This window comes from Oenanthe melanoleuca, chromosome 3 (assembly GCF_029582105.1).
Source record: "Oenanthe melanoleuca isolate GR-GAL-2019-014 chromosome 3, OMel1.0, whole genome shotgun sequence".
Taxonomy (NCBI): Eukaryota; Metazoa; Chordata; class Aves; order Passeriformes; family Muscicapidae; genus Oenanthe; species Oenanthe melanoleuca.
The window spans coordinates 39400602-39423021 of NC_079336.1; the positions used below are offsets into that span (position 1 = coordinate 39400602).

A 22420-nucleotide genomic window follows, 5' to 3' on the forward strand; every position below is an offset into this window, starting at 1 on the left:
TGCAGGTGTCCAGACATGTTTTCCATTTTGAGTTCCATGGACCAGCTGACTTGACTATCTAGGTCCCTTACTGCAGTAGAAATTGCTCTTTCAAAAGAAAAATTTTGACTCTTCAAAGTTACTAACAATACTTTAATTTGGTTAAATTTTAAAATTAAAATTAAATTTTTTCTACAGTTAAAATACTATTTTGGATATAAGGATAAAGTGGTTAAAGAGAAAAGAGCATGGATATAAAAATGATTGCACTGAAGCTAGGAAACAAATTCAGAGTTCACTCTTAACACAGCTTGAGTGCAATGTAATCTTTCATAAATCTTCAGAAATTGACATGAAATTGTAGGCCAGAGATCACACATCTACAAGGGCAATAACACAGTGTATAAGAAAATATACATATGAAAATAAGTTAAAGGGATACATTTGGGAAAGAATCAAAAAGACATTCAGGTAACTGGTAAATCACATAAACATAGCATGGGCATAATCATGATACATCATTTGGTCTAACACTTCATTACAGAAAATTAATAAATAGCAGTTGTCTCACATCTGGACTTCACTTAAAACATTGCAATTTTCCACATGAGGACTTGTTAAACTTGTGAAGATGAGTATTAATTAAGGAATTAAAAGTTGGCAAGGAACTGCCTGAAGGGCAAATGAAAGGAAAAACAGTGTTTAAAAGGCATAGCATCATGGAAAGGAAGTTAAAAGGGCAGTTCTTTGGTGCTCATTTTTAAAACTGCTTTGAAAAAAAAAAAGAAAGGACAATTGTATCACAGCACAGGAAAAGTGATCATAAAACCAGCCCTGAGTAAAGTCAAAAAGCAGAAAATGAGGGGTTTTTTTAAACACTTAAGTAAGAAGACTCTGGAGCAGTCTCCAGGGAAGAAGTTGGGACAAATTTTCCCACATTCTTTTGTTAATGAGTGTTTCTCCATTTAAGATATTGTATCACTGAGAGAAAAAATGCCTTCTAGATTCTGTGAAAGTTTAAACAGATTTTACTTTTGTTTACTCTGCTGTACTTTTGCAAAAAGGCTGATGGTAGACACCGAGGAGCTTCCTGCCAGTTCATTAAATTGACAAATTAGTTAAACTCCCCTTGTTCTTGGTCCCCTGAGCATCTACAGGTTCAACCAACAAAACATACTGGCAGACACTTGTGGTGGGATTAAGGTAAGGTAACAGTAGCAATGTAGATGAACTCATATGGAGAAAAAAAATCCTTATCTTCCTACCAGTGACAAATGCAGCTAAAGAAAATTTACAGGCAGAAGCCTGAGAGACAACAGGGCTCCACTTGGAAGAGACTGGAGAAAACTGCCTAAAAATCTGTTGCTACATCATGCAATCAGAGGCACACAAACACCACACTGAAAAAAATTCCTATTTAATGACAAAACAAAATAATCTATTAACTCCCATTCTGAAATAAGTATGAAAAGCACTCAATTTCAGTAATAAAGCAATACCCTTTTAGCTCTAATTAAGAGCATTTTACTGGATAGCACTAATAAGGAATACATACAGGAAGACGTACCCAGCTCATGACCTCTTTTTTTTCATCATATAAAACTTATATTGCACAACTTTTCTGATTTCAGGTCTACTTTGATTTGAGATTAATGTTTCAGCCTTGTAGGAAGGATTGAGAATCTTCAAATTCCACATTACTACCTTTTGGCTTCTTACTGTAGTTTTTACTACCTGACTATTCTCAAGTGCTTATGACAACAAAGAAGAAAACATATCTCACATTTTTGATAGAAATGATGAATACTGAATTATTTTTAGGAATGAAACAAAAAGCAATGTTTGCTGTTTGCTTCACACCACGACAGTTTGAAATGCAGCTGGATTGCATTTACTGATAGAAGCCCTGGATGCCATAGAATATATTTTAATGCAGAGAGCTGGAAACAGTCATAATTATAAAGTAGACCAAAGAAGCCTTGTGTCTGGGCCTTTAAGTAGGCAATTAAGTGTACCATATGGAGAGATAAGTAAATATATTTACTATCATATAATACTCAAATTACTGGTTACAATGTAGTTTTCTTGAAACAATTCTGCTGTCTCATATCTTAGCCTAGCATTCTTCTAGTCATTTATATAGCATTAAAGTGATTTTTTTCTGGGAGACACCATTTAATCCAATTTGCTAAACGATATTAATATTCTTAATTTTATTTGGGTAAAGTTCTTGCCTTGTCCCAAGAAGAATCAAATGCACAATATTTCATAATAGATGCTGTATTAATAAGCTCTGTTTGCATCTCTTTTTTTTCCCCTAGTTATTTTATCTCTACAGGAAATACCTTCCTGTTTTGCTTGATAAAGGGATAATGTACTTCTGCCTTAGAGCAAAAATCAAGACAGGTATTTCCAAAAAAAATTCAGGAAAAATTTGCAGATAAAATAGATAAGAGTTCACAGAAGAAAGACACATGTACTCTAAGAATAGGATGGTCTCATCAGAGGGACTAAACTCTTCCAACATTTTCCTAGTTACCCTGGGAGGTGCTAGATGGTGAAGCTGCTAAAATGCTCTCAGATGTCTTCATTCATCATATACTAGAAACTGAGGGCTCAAACTGAGGAATGCAAAGTTATGAATACAAAGTTTTAATCAAATATAAAAATAAAAAAACACAACAGTTATTGGTCAAACTCTGTAGCTGGCTATTGCCTTTTCCTTCTTGTTTTTAAATAATGATGTTGTTACTGCATCATTAACATCAACAAAATACATAGGCTCATCAACAAAACCTGACACACTGTGGAAAGTGTGTAGCTGCCATTTAGCTTTACTGAACTTTATGCCCCCAATGAAAAGCACATATCCCAAACACTTAGAAAATAAGTTATGACTCCCATATCACTCCAATCATAAGAATCAATTTTCCTCTAATTAAGAGTCACCAGTGATACGCCAGATAAACAAACTGTCCCAAAGGAAGAGTGGAATGTTCTTAAATAGTGAAAACAAAGAACAAAATATTTCTTCTACCTCACCAACCACTTTAAACATAAACTACACACTGCTGGAGAAAGCAACTAATTTCAATTCCTTGTAGAGCTCATTAAGTAGACAAAATCCTAAATAGTGTATATGTGTGCCTATACATACACTACAAAAGAGCCCCAAAACAGGATGCCACCCCATAAATTACCTAAACTGCTCATATTCTTAATGTGATCTGGCCCTTCAATAAAATCTGCTTAAGGATCAAATGAAACTGTCTTACAGAAGTCCACAGACCTGTATCCTCAGCACAATCATGTGCATTTCTTTTTTAATAATAAACAGTATATAATAATCAGTATATAATAACAAACAGGTATCTTTCTGTTTTATAACATAAAAATGTGGTTTATAGATCAGAATTTTTGTTTATGAAGAATTATCCCTTCCTATCAGTAGTAATTTTTTTTGGGTTTTTTTGGTTTTTTTTTGTTTTTGTTATGTTTTTTGGGTTTTTTGTTGTTGTTGTTGTTTATAAAAAACATTATTTTGTAGCGAAAACACACTTTAGCCTGTATTCCACCAAAAAATATAAAATGTTCAGTATGCATGATCAATCAACTTGTTATGCCATCTCATGGCAAGCCTTTGACCTAGTTCTAGAAATGGGTTATCTTCAACTTTGAAAGAACCATCTGCTCTTGATGATGGCAACAACGAAATTACTGCAATAAGAAAAAAAAAATCCCTCAGTGATAGTAAAATCCAAAGAAGAAATGTCAAGTCATGACTATGCCTACAGAGAGCACAATACAAATGCCAGCTAGCTTTTAACAAAAGGTGGTCAGGTTCAAATTTGTTGTACTCCCTCCTTGACACCCATATTGTGCAATGAATAATGAAATAAGACTGTTGCAAGGAAAGGCAACAAAGGGGCCAAAATAATGAGAATGTGGAAATCTTTATATTATTAGGATTTTTTAAAAATCCAAAATAAGGTGCAGTTTTCAGACACTTCATGGAAGAAATCTTTTTCCTCTCTAGTGATGCAAAAGAAAGAAACTATTCTTGCTAAGTTAGTTTTCAGTTCACTGGCAAACAATTTTTTCAAGCTATCAAATTAAAACTTCTGTAAAGCCATCAAATCAGAAATTTTGCCAAGAATTCTTTGTTCCAGGAACTAATGGAAAGGAAGTCTTTCTTGGTGACCTACATAAAAACTGGTAGCTTGAATTTTCTGCCAATTGATTTAGCAATCCATTATGATCATAAATTTGCAACAAAAAAAGTTATTTCGTCTTGTGTCAAGCCACAGGTTTAGAATTTTTCCTTTAACATTTTATAAATTAAACTCAGGCATTAAGTAGGCATTATGAAGAAGTATGGAATTATTTCTGCACACCCAATAAAGATATTGGAAACGTTTTCAGTCACTAGGAAAAAAAAAAATTGAAATCTTTATCTCTGTACAATTAATAAACTTCAGGTCCCTTAGACAAATATATTTTTTCTGTGATTCATTTGACATTAAACTTTTTTATTGAGTCTTCTTATCCAAGACTAGTTCAGTCTATCACTTTCACACGTCTTCCCTCAATATCACCACCCAAAGTATGAAATTGTTTGCAGATATGTATTAAGGTATTTTTCAAATATATTTCAACGCAGAAGAAATTAGATCAACTTTCATTTATATTTAGGATCTGTAAGAAAATATACATGCCCAGAAAGCTCAAAGGACAGTCAAAATGTGGTCCACTGATTACCAAGAAAACAATATGGCTTCAGCAACTATACCATTACACTTTAGACATCCATACATAGTTATCTAAACCTAAAATGAAGTACACTTCTCTATCTCTATCACCTCTATCACTACTCTCTATCTTCTCTACCACCTTCTGGTTTTTTTAAGAAGAATAAAGTCTGAAACTGCAATGGCAAATTTCCTAAAAACTTTCACTATATTTTCTTTCACAGGATTGTCTATTCCTACTACCAGTTGCATTTCAGTAGCAAATTTTCAAATTTCGAGTCTTTCTGAAAAGTCAGTTTGAGAATTTGAGTACTGGATGTTTTCAGGAAAGGAAAGCAGGGCAAGTAAGGAAAAATAAAGTAAACATAACAGAAAAGTGCAGAGGAAAAATAAAGTACCGAATTTCAGGAATTCTTCCCCTACCCCATCCAAAACTGATTCTCCCTTGCCTAGATTAATTCAACCATCTCTTGTGCACACACCTGGAAAACATCTTCTCCAGGCTTTAATCACACTTTTTCTCCTTTCTAGTACTATGCTTATCTTTCAACTCCAGCAACTGTTCCCTCTCTCTGAGTTTTCTCTGCCCTTCTTGTAACAAACCCAGCCACCCCCTTTCCTCACTGAAAGAAACAAAATTTTAAAGTAGCACCACCTGCTCAGCCTTCCAGCAGCAGGGAGGCTCTGAAACTGGATATAAAACCTGCCTGAGAAAGTTCAGCTTATCTTTGCAAATTCCTCACACTTTTACAGACAGCTTAAGCTGGGTTCTGCTTAAAAAGAAAGAATGGAGATGCTGAGCAAATGGCCACAAAAAAAAAAAAAAATAAATCCTGTCCATCATGGGGGAAGAGATTATACATATAAAACTGATGTATCCTTCCTCTACCTGGTAAATGATGATGCTACCATGATATTTTTCTCAGGACAGAAAAAAAAAGCAGAGTTGGATAAAGTACATTGGCATAAACTAAAATGAAATTGCTGTATATTTCTGTAGCATTCAAATAGATGCAGTATGGTTAACGTGCTAGTGTACCTCATTTTGAAGTTCATCGGCACTTTTGGTAGAAGCAAGGATCTCATACAAAGTGCAGCAGAGGTCTTCTGTTGTTGGCCCTCCAGGGTTACCTCCTTGAGATTCCTTCAGGTACTTTCCAACTTCACACCATAAAAAAGAATCATCTATTTTTTCCAAAGATTTGGTATTAGATTTCTCATCACAGTAGTTCTGTAAGTGATTCAGCTGGTTATTCAAAAATTTGTTATAATCTAAGCTTATATTTTTCTGTGCATCAGTCTCACCATTCACAGGCAGCTCTCCAGAGTGATCCAAATCATGCATATCAAATGAAAATACTATATTTTTACCAAACAACACTCTGTTATCACCATTTTGCTCTTCATCCAACTGTATGAGGGCTCTAAGCTGTTCTTCAGTGAAGTGAGAAGCAATCCGAAATGTGGCATTACAAGCTGCAGCAGCAGATGATGATGGAAATGGCCCAAACATCTGCTTGATCACCTTTGTCTCATCATGGCCAACACAATCTTTCCCATGAAACGTCTTGAAAAGAAAAACAGCTCCACTTTCAATCGCTTCTTGTCCATTTTCAGCTCCAACTGTTAACAAAAACAAATATAACTTAATATGCGTAATACCAAGAGTGTTTCATTATCTATAATGTAACTGTTTTCAAATTCTTGCCACAAGTCTTATCAGCTAAGATATCAAAAGAAGATCACAAGTAAGAATTGTTGCAAGATACTGAATTATAAGTATATGATAACATAGCATCATTACCTTCTACATACTAAAAATTTATAGTAAGAATCACCACTGCTTTCTTATCTTTCTGAGCTAGAGAAAAAAAACTTGTTAGAGGTCTTAAACTCACAATTGTATATTTATAAGCTATTTAATGTTAACAAATTTCCACTTTCTCTCACTATTTATTCACTGCCTAATCTGAATATTCATAACAGAATAAATATACAGAACTCAGCTGAGAATTACTGAATTCTTTTAGTAATTCCCAGTAGAATTACTTCTGAGTATGTGCTAAGTTAGAAAAACTGCTCCAAAAATTTAAAGCAAATAAATGTCTGAATTTAGATTTCTATCTACAAAATATCATGTTATGCAAACAATCAACATCTTAGATAGAAACATGAATGCACTTCTTAAACAAATATTCACAAAGGTAGTCAAGGAAAACATAAGGGAAACTTCATGTGATGACTCACTAGGTAACTCTTACAAAATTTTAAAAGTCACCAAGCCTAACCAAAACAAAACCAGCCAGCATACTGGGGCTTTTGTTCAATTTAAATGTGGACAATTTACAAAATTTTTTACTTGTGACTTGACTCGACTTAGATTAGGTTTAACACCAGAAAAAGCAAGGCTTTTTCCCCCCAATCTTACAGGAAAGAGCAAACAAATTCTAGCATAAGAGGTGGAACAAGGCTGAGTAGCTAGAAATGTAACATATAAATAAATGGCAGCAGCTACAAATTAGGTGTTTAGCTTGTATCTTCCTGTTGTGCACTTTGAAAAGCCTGAAAAGTTCAAGGAGAGGACTGCAGGTGATATTTACAAGATAATTAGATACCTGCATATGGTACAAGATACATGACATAAAGATACACACATATAAAATAGATATGTAAATAGGTCTCAGAGGAAAAAGGTGATTCAGCCCCTCTCTTTTAGCATTATCTATATAGGAAGGACAAAACAATCCCCTCCATCTATAAATTTGTAGTATGTCTGCATGGAGATCACTCATGTATTCCTGACATGCAAATACATATTATTATTTAAAGTCACTTGTCTCAGAACAGAAGTAAAGAATACTAAACTCAAAGAGAAATTGAAGGATTTGAGAAAAATTTCTTAGGTTTACTATGTGGCATTTCTCCTTTATTATTGACATCTCATATTTATGAAAGCATCTCTTGAAAAAATACTACTCCTTCCATCTCAAAAAATAAGCCAGACAAGATGGCAAGAGATGCACTACTAGAAGTTACTCTTTGGTTTTTTCTTTTGTTTGCCAGCCAACATTTTAGGCCACTACCTCTTGTGACCAAACTATACACAGTGAATATTTAAAACAGCTTCCTCAATCAATATCCATTATCAATACAATTGCACCTTCTCCTACTAACTCTATGGACTGACAATTGGTACAAACTTGATCCCCATCTTGCAGGACTTTTTCTCAAGCCTTGTGTGTTGCAAGTGCAACTGAAATTTGTGCACTGAAGGAGAGGTAGCTGGGTTAGGGCAGAGAAGTGGCCCTTCCTAAAGGTCTGTCTCAGAAAGACAGCAGCTTAATTATGCTTAATTTCCAGCCCAAAGATGTTAAAAGTCTAATAGCAGTACTAACCAGAGTTTAAACTTTTTGTCAGTGATTTGAGAAGTACTCAAAAACAAGATTTCTGAAGACTCAAGAAAGCATTAGCCATTTATAACCATTAATACCTTTAACAGGCATCTTCTGCAACTGTACAGCAAAACTGACTATGACCATATGTTGGACATGAATAACTTACCTAGAATTTTTTGAAAGCCTGTGTTTAGACATTTGTTTCTTTCTCAATTTACTAAGTATTTTCAAAAAAAGGTTGAGAAATAGAAATATAAGTGTGGCAGGTTAACATTTATATTGTAATAAAGATCTCTGGTCTACAGTACCAAAACCGGGCAAATATATTTATTTTTATCAATTCTCTCTGTCTTTTCACTAATTGTTCTATTCAAGATATTTTAAAAACAATCAGAAAAGGAGGAAATATACCTATGAGATTGAAATAAAAAATCCTTAGATGTGACAGCAAGAGCTTGAGCCATGCACTCAGTTTATGAGTTGACAAAGTTAAATTTTGCTAAAAGCAAAATCTCTATTAGATTTAGTCTGTCAATCAAAAACTACATTTCCAATCAAAACGAAGTTTTCACACGTCCTTTGCCATAATGTATTTCAGTATTAAAAGTTTAATTCCAGATGAGTGAAATATATTTTTACTTCTCTCCTCAACACCAAACACTTCCTATATTTCTTACGTTTTTATCTGCCTGCACAGCAGTCCAATTTTTCATGATACCAATAATGTGGAATTAAAGCAGACAACATCAGGACTGTTCTTTTCTTAGAGTACTGCTATTCCAAAAGAAACAGTTGGTTTTGCTTAATAACTGTCAATCACAAACCATACTGCACTCTACAAAACAATACTATCAAAAAGTAAGAATACCCATATAACAATGCAATCTTAAAATAAAAGAGAAGATTTAATTGTGCATATGTGCATCAGATTAAATGGAGTTTAAGATATTTCAGGGCAAAACTGTCATCAAGGTAGAGCCAAAATTGTACCAGTAAAGTATGCAGGCAGAAAGCAACTTGAACCTGCTCCCACTCTCAAATAAAACAATGTATTATCAGACTACTAGAGAACAAAAACATACCTATTTGTTTTGCAGCTTGTAGGATAGTTTTTAAATCACCATTTACTGTTTGGTATTCTTTTTTGTCCAAATTGTCATCAACAAACTTTATTATCTTCTTCCAAGTAAGATCAGACTTCAGCAACTGGGCATGTAGTTTTGATCTTTTAGTCTGAAAATGCAAAATATTTTGGTTTTTAAATTTATTTCAAATTAATTTATGGGGGTTTCTTTAAAATTAAGCACCACATAAAAACAGTTCCTTCCAATTGCATTCAGTATAAAGTACTGACTGCAAGCACTTTTCCTTTTAACTGATCTTTAGACTCTTTCCTGAGTGTATGAAAGAAGGATACACAAAAGCACACACACTCCCTTACTACTTTACTCTTTCCAGAGCAAAATTCACTTCAAAGCCAAACTCTTGCAACTTCAAGAGATTTACAGTTCCCAAGATTCCAAACTCATTTCACAGGTTCCCACAAGATATCTATTGCTTTAATGTATTATTTCACGGGAAGCAAAAGAAGTACCTAAATTCAAGTGAACTTAACATTAGAATGGAAATGTTGGGTTCTCAGCTCTACAAAAGCTCAGACCTAAAAGCACACCAGCCTTGCCCAACTTCTTGAAAGGCAAATTAACACAACCAAGCAAGCTTTTCCATATCGCACATCATTACTTTAAGGGCTGAGCATAAATCACAAAGCTACAGCAAATTTGATTTTTGAGTGAGGACACTATGAAGGAATGTACAGGAAACTTTATTCTTGCTTGCCTACTCTTATAAAATAGCAATGCAAATGAAGAAAGCAAATTACTCTTACTAGAGCTATGCTAGAAGAAAAAAAAGCCTTACCGTTAAGTCAGCTAATTCTTCACTGTAATCCTCATGTTTAGTGACATTTGAAAAGGAGCGTAAAGCGCCTGTAAGACGAGGCAAGGCCATCTGTTACTCATTCAGTGATCCATAGGATGAGAAATCAAATCCCAGTTCAAGTACCTAGAAGAGAACAAAACAAATAACATGGCTTTATTAATGTTATAAATACAAACTCGCATCATGAACCTGAAAGACCTTTTTGAGTTGGCAGCATTTGGCTGGAACTTCAATTAAGCCAATTAAAAAAAGAACTCTTAAAACAATGATAATCAAAATTCAACAAAGGGGAGGTGAAAGGCACAGAGCAGAGGCAAGAAATGGTAACAGGCAGAGGTCACTCAGCAGGTGGTTCTTTTCTCTCCTCCCTATATAAAAGTTACCAGCAATGAGGCAAAGTGGCAATTATTTCTTTAGCACTCCTAACACTGAGTATTATAGTGAAATCTATGTAACTGAACTTTACCTCCCAATAGCAGTAAGTGATTACAACCTACCAGAAGATTTCCTCTGAGCCAGCCCATGCTGGGAGCTTTCAGGTCATTAACAGCCTCTGGCACTGATGCAGAGAGAGGCATCTTTCTTGACAAGTGTTTAACCATATTTAACCAGCAAAACAGGGAAAGAAAATTATGTCAGGAAATAAAGATTGTCAAAGACATAGCACTGAAGTATTATAAGAGATAAAGGGAATAAAAAAGGCTATCAGAAAATTGGAAACACTATGCCTTGGGATGTTTTCATCTCATAATTGGGAGTGCACACACACTTAAAGCAGGACTCTCTTCAGAACTACAGCTTATTTCCGTGAAGTCTTATTTCCTCTGTGGAACAGGCTCATATCTATGCACCAAAACACAGCTGTTCTCCATCTGAAATTATGCTTCTTCCAAGCCTTTTACTGAAATTATTCTCAAAGTTATTTAATTTCAAAAGGTGCCCACAGCTGAATTGTTTAATGAACCCAAACGCACAGATACAGTTTCTGATGGTTGCAAATAAGATACAGATTTAGATTATTTTTGAAACAATTAATGATACCATTACAAACTTAATGATCTGCATCATTCTTAGCATGCCTGAAGATCAATGTCCATCCAGAATTTAAAGAACTTGTTACAGAGTTAATAAAATTACTTCCCCCCCAGTCATACAGTACAGAACTCTCTGCTTTCATCTAATTATCCTTAACGTTTTCTCTTATTTAATGACTGCATTTGTATTTTAGCTATCCTTTGCAAAACAGTACAAAAGCAATCCAGATCCAGTGTTCCAGTCACAATCAGAGAAATATCACTGACTTGTCAGGTCTGCTTGCTTTCCCACCTTGCATTAAGATGCTTTTTGAGAATGATTTTAAAACAGCTGATATTTTGGAGACAAATGTTATAACAATGAAGCTACAAAATTTGGAAATACAGAATCTTTAACTGTGAAGGGCACAGAGAGCATGTGTTCAAGCCTAGATGCAGACAGAGGCAAACATCACTGCAGCTTTTTTGATATATTTAGTGAATATATGACATGTAATTCATACCAGCATAGCTCCTAGTGAAAATAGTCTGTGAACATTATAGCCACCACTATTAGAAGGGAAGTAATGTGTCCAGACTTTGAGGGTACATCACTCTCACACTGTTCTAATGACAAAACTGCCATTACCTATTAAAGCTATTGGGTCCATTTTACCTATTTATTTTACACCTACATTCAAATGGCTTTTTCTGTAGCATTATGTGTCTTTATAAAGAAAAGTAATGACATAACTGTAATATTACTTTAACTGTCCTTTCTGAAATACCATGCACAGCAATTTATAAAAGTTAGAACATACTTATAAAAAGTTCACTTTTCACATACACTTATAAATTTCAAAGCATCCCCAGCAGGCTCATTTATTAGGAAACTGAATTTTAGATGTATATTTCTTTCTCCTTTATTCAATTCCTTTATTAGCAGCTCCTGAAACAGAAAACCTGAAACACCAGAAAACAAGTAAAGGCACACTGTCCTGACCACAGGCATGGCCAAAGAGCCAAATCCAGCCCTGCAACTCTAACCTGGTACTAGTAAATGCTGCTCCTCACTTGCCTGTGTGCTTTCAGAATGTGCAGGTGTCTGAAGGGGCTGGTTTGGCAGAACAGTCACACAAGAGACATCTCATTTATAGTTAAACTTCACACACCCCCTTTGCTTCTGGTACATGACACCCACTCTCAGCAGGCACCACATGAAAACAAAAACAGCTAGTAAACAGAATGCAGGGGATGGGTGCAATTATTACTCCTCTCTTAACACTAAATCAAAAACCATGTGGACCTATAAGATGCAGTGTAAATTTTTATTTTTTTAAAAAAATACCTTACGTGCCTTCACACAAAACCTCCTCATGTAGATACCTGCCTGCATCACACTGCTGTTAGAGTGGATCACTACTCCTTGCCTTCCACAGCCATCATAAGGGTAACCATCATATGGGTAACTAATGCCTTCTGGCTTGAGGGAAATGTATGTGTTTGCTCACAGGTGGATGTGGATCTAAAACATCTGAACTACCAAATGATCCTGCTAAGATCTGCTGGTTTTGGAACAACACCTAAAAGGCAGTGGCAATGAAATCCTCTTTACCAGGGCCCACGTACAGATGATGAACTTCTGCCATCCCTCTGCCCATTCCCCCTAAAGAAAAGTATGAGAAAGGTACCATCTTAAATACTTTCCATGGGAAAATGGAATGGGAATTTAACCTTCATATCAGTGTGACTTTACATTTACATTTCTTCTCCTCGCCCACCCCCAATCAAGTGAGGACATTTGGGGTGCATCCTGCTAATGATTCCCTGAACTATCTCAGATTTCCTGCCTCTTTTAAGAAACACTTAACTTTCTACCAAGCCTGTTCATAAATCAGAAAGAACAATATCCACCCTTCTAAAACTTTGTGAAGATGAAAGTTTTGGGGTTTTTTTGCTTCCTCTAAAAGTCTATTTTACTTCTTTTAAGAATAAGTGTGATTTTAACACTGAAACTTTAGAGAAGAAAGTAAAAGATAAAGACAGATTATACTCAGAGTTCAGGTAAGAAACAATTCAAAGTTTATTGTCTGAAAGTAAGCATAAATCATAATCACAGCAAGTTTTTAAAGTGAAACATTAAAAAAAATTCTAGTAATGCCACAAAGATAACAAAAACGACTAGAGAAGTTTTCCACTTCATATTTTCACCAGCTACTTAGGTTTTCCTCCAACTCCTGGCCTTCCTATGTTTCTATACAGGCAAATAGCAGAACAATTTATTTCTCTTCTTTGCTGAAATATTACAGAGATTACTGTAAAAGACACATCCTTTTGAAATTTATTGAATTCCTATGCTCTCTAACAGATCAAACCAGCTGCCCAGTAGGGCTAAGAGAAGGTGAATGCTCAGATCTAGTATGTCAATGTTTAAGTTGAACAGAAATCTTTCTTTCCTTTCAAGGAATGGAATAACATAGCACTAATATAGCTAAAAATCACAGGTAAAATCCACTGTTACATGATCCTAAAGTACCAGCTTCTGTAGTCTATAATATTTTACTTTTATTTGTCCTTTAAGACTTCACAGCAATAATTTTGTTTAAAGTATTGAAGGAATATTAAGCCATGTTCCCAGATTTTGCATATATTACCTATAATTCTTCCAACTATTAACAAGTTTCTTCCTGTCTATGGAAACTTGCAATTTATAAAACCTAAAGAAGTTGTTACTAGTAACTGATCTAATCATAGAACATTATAAAGAAAAAGAGTCTTTAGACATTGCCAGTGAATAGCAGGTTGCTATTCACCATGAAGTATTTCAAACGGCATTTTCTCTTTCACTTGAGAAAGTGGAAACACTTCAAATGAAAACTAAACTAAAAGGGCAAAAGATATCCCACCCACAAGGCTATACAAAAGCTAAAGGGACAGTGAAGTAACTTTTTTTATATTTTAAACATATTATTCAAACAGTGAGACCATTTATCAACACACACAATATTTTACTTTACACTGCTGTGTAAGAAGACTAAAAATAAATCCCCAAACATTAAATTTGACTGATATGAACACATTTTAGAATGGCTACAATTAACTTCAACAGCTTCATTAACACAAAGGTAAACTTAATACTTTATTTACAAGTAAGACTCAATATTTACAAAAACTCAAACAACACATTCTATTCAGTATATATCCTTTCTACATCATACACATCAAAGAAAAAATATTTCAAAGAAAACACTAAAGAAAAAAATGAAACCATTAGATAAAAAAGCTATTTTGGACCTCTGAGAACATTTTTATAAGATTCAATAAAACTTTTTATCCAAGCATGTTTGATGCTAACAGATACCCACCTAACATCAAAGTTGTTAGCCAGGGATAATGGTTTAATAATGTCTGAGACATTAACCTGAAATAACAGGCAAAAGTACAACACTAAAACAATAGTATTTTCCAACTTCATATTTTGCACCTTTAAAAACAGTGCTGTCTGATGTAGTAACAGCTGTACGCTTTCAGACATCTCACTTTGCACAAAAGGCCCAGACATCACCCTGGAATTCTCTCAAGTTGTCTGGGTCAAATATTGCTGATCTCTAGTCAAGACTGTGTCAGTCTTTAAAAGGGCAACAGCAAGATTAAGGAATATGTACTCAGGAAGAAAAGGTGGCTTCCTGCCACACAATATTCACCTCAGCGAATACCAAAATTCAAACAAGTGCCTCAGCATAACAAGGAGTCATAACACTGCCTCTGTGTGCCATCATTCACATAAAGGGACAATTCCAGCACCTTACTTACAGAAGTCACTAAATAAACAAAAACCCCTAGAAAATCAAATAATGGAATTACAAGTCATCCATTCAATACAGTATTAACCTTTTCCACATTTTTCATAATCTTAGCCATGCACATGCAATTTAACACCAGCTGCCTAATACTGTGCCTGCTTGCATCAGCTGGAGAAGCATTTCCTGTGATTATGCCTGATTCTGTTCTGGGACAATGCCAAACATGTGGCTTTACTCAATAATGTGTTCATTTTAGATGTACTTTGAGATAGTTACTAAGAATTGCTGTTGATAAAAAGAAAAAAAAATTAAAACAACCCTTTCTTCAGAATAACTCATCTTCCTTTTCCAAGAACATAAAATGTAATTCAGTTGTTAAACTGAAAAACATCTGTATTTTTTACACTTCATCACCTTAACTTCTAAGTTCCCTCCAGTGAGAGACAAACTGTATCCCAAGCAACAGAAACTTTGAGACTTGCCTTACATATGAAGATGTACTATAAGCAAATTTCCATCTGCAACATATGTAACATGTATGTTCATTTAAACACTAGGCATAAGCCACAAATAATAGACAGGGATGGGTGGAGGTGTTTGTTTAGTTTTGCTTTACGTTTAATAGGGGGCTCTTTGTTCCTGTTACACACTGTGCCATCAACAGAGGTTGAAAACAGCCTCAGGGGTTTCATCTTACTCTATGCCAGAAAGGCTTGTCACTGAAGGAAGAGAGGTATGGAAGGTAAATAGGAATGTAGGTGTTCAAAGGAAGGAGAGAGTGAAAAAAAATAGGTAAGTGAGAGAAAGAAAAAGCTTTGAGTTAATGACAGCTAAGTAACACACATTGCATCTCACTGAGGATGGCTGAGAGGATGTGGGATGCACTTCAGCAAATATAAGTGCTATAATAATACATGTATAATACACAACAGCATAACTGCTGGGCTAAGAGCATGCTGGAGAACTTGTTCAGACGGTAGTCAAAAAAGTCTGTAACATGCTCCTATAGTGAACAGCAAGTGTATACAAGGATAAAGCCCTCAGTGTGAACTACTGGCCATTACAAGGTGTAACTAACTCTGTGAGATTTTTAAGCCTCACAGGCATGTGTTCAAGCACTCAAATCACTTACCATATTTACAGACAACTAAACAAATACTGTATTATCCCCCGGTTCTAAATAACTGGAATGCATATTAGCCGCTCAACACCATAATTATACTTCATACTTAACGTTGATTTCCTCCAAAATAAAGTTTCAATAAGTCTCAAGGTGGGAACTGGATCATTTTGTATCTGGAGCTTTCTCCCATGTGTTTTTTAAGGAAACACTAAACATTCCATTTGAGAAAAACGTAACCCATTTCAGCATTTACAAAGGATCTCAAATGCAATAAAATAAAAGACTAAGCCAAGTACACTAATCCTTAAGACCCTGCCTGTACATTATTACTCAAATCAAAACAAAGAGGAAGTATGAGTAGGATTGTTGTCTTACTTCTTATTAACCACCAAGTCGTTCACTTTCTTTACAGCAAAGCCATTAGCAATGTTCATACTACATACTGCAAAGACACGATGTCAGTTCTGAAGTAACTGTCTTGCCAAACATCAAGATTCCTTCTCGAGGATTTCTTTAGTAATTAATCATGGCTAATAAAATCTTTGTATCTTGCAGACAACGCACAGTAGCTGTGTAAGCACAGTGCAACTTATGCCAAGATGCACATTTAATCTTAGAGAACAGTTATTCCATGAAAACACTTACGGAATTATTCTGTGAAGCAGGATTTCTCATCTAGAGAAAATATTAATTTTTTTGTGTTAAGCAATTTTATTAATACAACTGGTAATAATAATAGTAATGCTGGCAATCTAAAACAGAAAACCTTCAATACCTAAACTACAGAATTATTTTTCAGAACAGAAATATGCAGAGCTTCAGATCAGTTAAGAAAGAAACTGTAGATTCTACAGCCCTTCTAGTAATAGATAAGAAAATTAATTTGTCATGTACTAAAAGTATGAAATGGTCTTCAAAAGAAACACAGATTCTTGCCAACTTTGGCTATCACTAAATGAAAAGTTTACCAAAATATTAGCTATAAATAAAGTCATCCTATTTCCAGCAGCTTTTGAGTCAGACTTTTTACCAGTGGTTGCAGTAAATAATAGAGAAATATGTAGAAAATGACTCATCACATAAAATAAGAACCAGATGTCATTGTCCACACAAATGCATCTATTTAATTAAAATAATGCAAGTGTATTGTGCAATTTTAAGTGTTTGCTATGTTTTGCAATATTTGAATTTGTGTTCATTTAATTTTTATATAACGTTTGTAGTATTTTCTAAAATATGTCCTTTATGCTTTTTCTATCATTCAGTATGTTGTTGATACCTGTCATAATTTTTGAGGAGGTAAGGAGTAAGAAAGTCATGACAGTGTTTGCAGAAAACTCTCTAATTAATATCTTTCCAATAATACACAGCAACTGGAACCTGAAAGCTGTATTTTATCCATAATTCTTCTAAAAAGTGTTTTAATTCTGAATACACTACACTACCCCTCAGTCTTTGTAACACTCCTAAAAATCTCTGTCAGCCTATATAAAAACTTTTCCAAAGGTATGTCCATATAAATGAACCACTCATGGTCAAGCAGTCCTTTCATCCTTATTGGATCCTTGTCACACACACTGAAGGTTCAGTCCAGATTAGTGGTTAAAAAGTTAGAAGTTTGTATTTCCTATCAGGAAAGCAGAAAGAGGCACATTGGTAAGACAGCTTGCTGACCTAATGTGGTCAAATATCGAAATGTAGTGAAGTTGCATAGAGAGTCACAAGAATCAACCTATCAAGAGAAGCTTTTCAGTCTAAATCATGCCATTTGGGGATGCCTTTCCCTTCAGGACTTCCCCCTACTGACTGGAGGGAATACTACCTCCTCCCTGACAAAGAGAGCTGTAAAGAAAGTTAAAACAGACACACAATAAGCTGTCCTAAGCCAGACCACTGTCCAGTTGATTTAGCTTAAATATTACTTAACATTGGTAGGATATAGGGGTGAAAAAAGTCAAAATTTCAGCCTAAAAATTTATGCAAAAAAATTAGATCAAGGTCTGCTTTGCATTATAAGTATACCCATACAGTCTGAAAACATGCCTACTTCAAGAGAGAGGCTCTTCTACAAAGAAAAAAAAGATGATTAAAAATACATTTAAGCGACACTCAACTATTGGATAGATACATGGTCATATAAAGTAATATTATTAAAGGCAGGATTGCTTGTCTTCTCTTCAGAGCTCACGTGCCACAGGCCCTTCAAACACAGCACATCAGCTATTTGATGACTAGCAAGTAACAGCTTTCTAACTGATATTTTATCATTACTGCAGTTTAGAATTAGAAGGGAAAAAAAAAAAAAAAAAGGTAGTGCTGCAATGTTACAAGTGCAAATTAGAATCAAAACTAACAAATGCTGCTGATCTGTCCTGGGCTGTCTGTCTATAATGCAGGCCATATATGCAAGAAGAAATTTTGAGAAAGACACCTGTACAATTTCCTACAGTGAGGAAATCCCAAACTGTCTTTTCAAAGCTTGCAAGCGTGTCTGCTTATTATATAAGAAAATGAGGGGAACATAAATTGAGGCATAATATTATTCTTGGCAGTTATAATAAAAAGAAAAATAGCCCCATTATGTCTCTAGTGATTTGAGGAGGCTAAAACAGGATTTTTCCAGCTGTACATTTTTTAATGGCTGCATTTCTCAAGTCACAGTCATATTCTGCTAGAATGTAAGCACAATTTCTTAAAACATATTTCAGAAAATTTTACTGTAAGCTAATACATACATACATACTATTACACAATAATCTCCCTTTGAACACTTAAAAGCCTTTGAACAATTACTATGAGTACTTGGCATGGCACATAGGCTGCCTGTTCAGATTTATAGAATCAACTTTTAAAGATGCCCCAGAAACAAAAATGCTACCCTAACAAGAAAATTATATAACCAAGAATTTTACTTATATTCATGTTTTGGAAGCAATATAGATGTGTACCATATGATGTCATGCTCAGCAGTAAAAACTCTGGGAAAGGTGAAGCAAGGGGTGTGGGGAACAAGGACACACATCCATGCTTATGGGGTTTGTCTTCCCAAACAACTTAAATGTCTGCTATTTTCAGCCCGTTTCACAGCCAAAGGGAGTGAGTAAGAGGCAGAGGGGCATTTGGCTACTGGCTGGGGTCAACTCACTACAAATAATAAATTTCTTATATGAAATGGAAGAGAGGATTTTCAGAGATCCTCTTTACTCTTCCCTAATCTTTCAAGGAGAGGACACATTAAAATAATGGAATCATTTAATGTAAATACCTCCAGGATCTAGTCCAACCTTTGACCAAATACCACCATGTTCACTAACCCATATCATGAAGTTCCACGTCTACTCATTTTTTGAACACCTGCCCCCTCTTAGAGCAGCAGCTAAGACTAATGTTTTCCTATGTCTTGAACAAACTTATCAGAATCCAGTTTCCAAATAGAAACTCACTAAGTGACACAGTTCAGCAGTCCTCACCAGTTTCAAAGAAAGGAGTGGCTGTTTAAATGGCTGTCTGGTTTGGAAAACTGAAATTTGCTCCACAATTCACCTGATAAATGCTTCAATCACCAACCTATCATTCCACAATCACCTATTTTTGCTGTAAAACCTATTTATGTTTAAGATACAGACCTGTAATATCACATACAGTCTATTTTTTAGGCCAAACATCCAACATGCCTTAGGGCAAGCAAGAGCAACAGAAGGCTCAGAGTAAACACATGCTTTAGAACAAGTGACAGTAAAGTCTAGGGAAGTGTATAATTTATAATGTAAGTTCCACATACAATGAAAGGGGACAGCCAGCAATTTTTCTCTCCCTAAAATATCAACTAGGTAAAATATTCTGTACCTTCCTTTTAAAGTTATTTTTCTCTAGCACCCACCAGATTTAATAAGACAGAAAAAGAACAAGAGTTTTATTTCGCATCTCAGAGGTGCACTAACAGGTTGGCCACCAAAACAGTCCACATATTTATGAACTGAAGACAGAAAACACCAACTACCCTTTCTGCAATACTCAAACAGTCCACATTGCTACTGAAGCCTAACTCTTTCTTGGCTTCACTCCAGCCTAATGGAATTTCATTGAACTATACACAGTTGTGTACAACTTCAAGAGGAATATCTATATCTAGAATAAGCTCAAGAAACACCCAGCATAGGTATCTTTCACACCACTAGTTAATTCAGTGAGCGCCATTACCACAGAATCATGGGTGCTGCTACTGCCTCCTTCAAATACATTTTAAGGTGTCTGTGCAGTGTTGGGGTGGTTTGATCCAGGCCACCGGCCATGCTGCTCCTTGCTCATCCTCCACAGTGGGACAGGGTAGAAAATAGGAAGAAGAAAATAAAAAAAAAACCTTACAGGGTTGAGATATAGATAGTTTAACAGGGGAAGAAAAGGATAAATACCACACAAGTAAAGGAACTAAATGCTCACCACATCCCATACGGTGACCAATGCTACAAGCTCCAATTTGCTAATCTCCAAAAACCAGGTATCTTGAAAGCAAAAAACCCACCCTTTCTTCTTCCTCTATCTATGTTTTTATTTCTGAGCATGACAATACACAGTACACTACATTCCATTGGCTAGTTCGGGTCCACTGTCCAGGCTGTGTCCCTACACAGCCCCTTGCCTACTTGCTGGGCAGGGAGGGTGGAAGAAAGCTTTGATATTGTGCAGGCCAGAAACAGCCAAAACATTGCTGTGCTATCAACATTGTTTTAGACACTAATCTCAAGCACTTTGACTGTGATGAAAGTTAACTTTTAAACCCAGTACAGGAATGTGCTCACATTGGCATTGTGCAAAAAGAGGAGAGCAAATTCCTCAGAGAGAGATGAGCATAAAGAATGCCCTGACTGTGCATTCCCTTATGGATTGGCTTGCAATAAACACAAAATTGCTTCTTTCTGTGATGTGATGAGGTATTTAAAAAGCAAAAAGGACTAAATACACAGTGACTGACTATTGCCCATAATCTAAGAATAAGGAGGTACATGACAAAACTTAATAGTTTAAGGTGAGAGTAATACCAAGTAGAATGCCTTTCCTGTGAAAAACATAATTGAATTTGGGAATTCATTGCCACAAGATGCCAAAAGGACTAAAAGTTCAGGTATGCCTAGATGAATTAATGGCTATGTAGCCTCCGAATTCAACAGCTTAGAAGCAGATAATCAGTTATTTAAATAATGGATTACTAAAAGATAATATGAAAGTGAAGGTATAATTGGATTTGTCTTCTCTTGTTTTTCAGCAGATCACCTAAGCACCTCCTACTGGCTGCTGTAGGAGAGAGACACTAGACAAACATTTTCTTTGAAAACAGAGCTACAGAGTGAAATGACAACAGAGATTCTGAGGACTACAATTTGGGATTTAGGAGTCTGAAATCTGTTTCTGGGTGCTACTCTTGTTTCCTCTTCTTTTTAGTTCAGACATCAGCTATTATATTTCTAACAAACATCCAGCTACATATTACAGGTCAGTTGTTAAACTGCTTTTGATTAGGTAACTTTATCTGAACTAGAGAGTAGATTTTGGTTTCAGTTCTCTCTTCAAACATTAAAGTATAATTCAGTTTAAGAAAATGTGTAGGCTAGAAAGCGCTCAACACCAGCTTCAACAATTGTTACTACAAATAATTTACCAGGAAAGCAATAAGCTGTTATTTGGAGTAATGAGGACTTCAATTTTCTATGGAGAAATTTTGTAGGAGGAAGAAAAGAAACCTGTTCAGCACTCAAAACGCCCATATGAGGTAGAATTAATCCCACCCTTAACAGCTTCCAAATAAACTTACTTTATAACTAACCAGTGAAAGACAACATGTGTCTTTTCTTCCCCCAACCACCTCCACACCCACTTAGCAGCTCCTGTAACTATGTAACAGAAGAGAAAAGAAATATGCCAGAATAACAGGGACCAGCCTGAGCTCAGTACAGTAAAAAGAGTAACTTTTTCAGAGAAAGCACTGTGGGACCTGCAGAAATATACACCAGCCTTTTATGAAGGATGAGTTTTCTATTAAATGTGTAAAAAATATTTTTCAGCTATAAATGTTCTTCCTGAAAACAGAACTTACACGACACAATAAAAAACTGAAAATTATACTGAGAAGCAGAGCCCAACCTAGAGCACAAGGCACAGTGCAGACAGTTCTTGAGTATCTCCAGTGAAGGAGACTCCACAACCTCTCAGGACAACTTGTTCCAGTGCTCAGTCGTCTACACAGTGAAGAAGTTGTTCCTCATGTACAGGCAGAACTTTCTGTGCATGAACATCCCTCCATTCCCTCTTGCCCTAATGCTTGGCACCACCAAAAAGAGCCTTGATCCATCCTCTTGACACCCTCTCTTCAGACAGTTATACACATTTATGAGGTCTCCTCTCACTTGTCTCTTCTTGAGGT

General features: G+C 35.4%; 1 protein-coding gene across 2 annotated transcripts in view; it reads right to left on the reverse strand.

The window, feature by feature from the left end:
* The window catches only part of ASCC3 (activating signal cointegrator 1 complex subunit 3), a 248206-nt gene that overhangs the window by 224159 nt on the left and 1627 nt on the right, over nucleotides 1-22420 (reverse strand). For both annotated transcript variants that reach the window (XM_056487382.1, XM_056487383.1), the window contains exons 2-4: nucleotides 10043-10186; nucleotides 9205-9355; nucleotides 5767-6350 (exon numbers count right to left, since the gene is read on the reverse strand). In XM_056487382.1, coding sequence (XP_056343357.1) covers nucleotides 5767-6350; nucleotides 9205-9355; nucleotides 10043-10132 — 825 coding nt within the window. In that variant the 5' untranslated portion in view covers nucleotides 10133-10186. The remainder of the gene's footprint in view (nucleotides 1-5766; nucleotides 6351-9204; nucleotides 9356-10042; nucleotides 10187-22420) is intronic.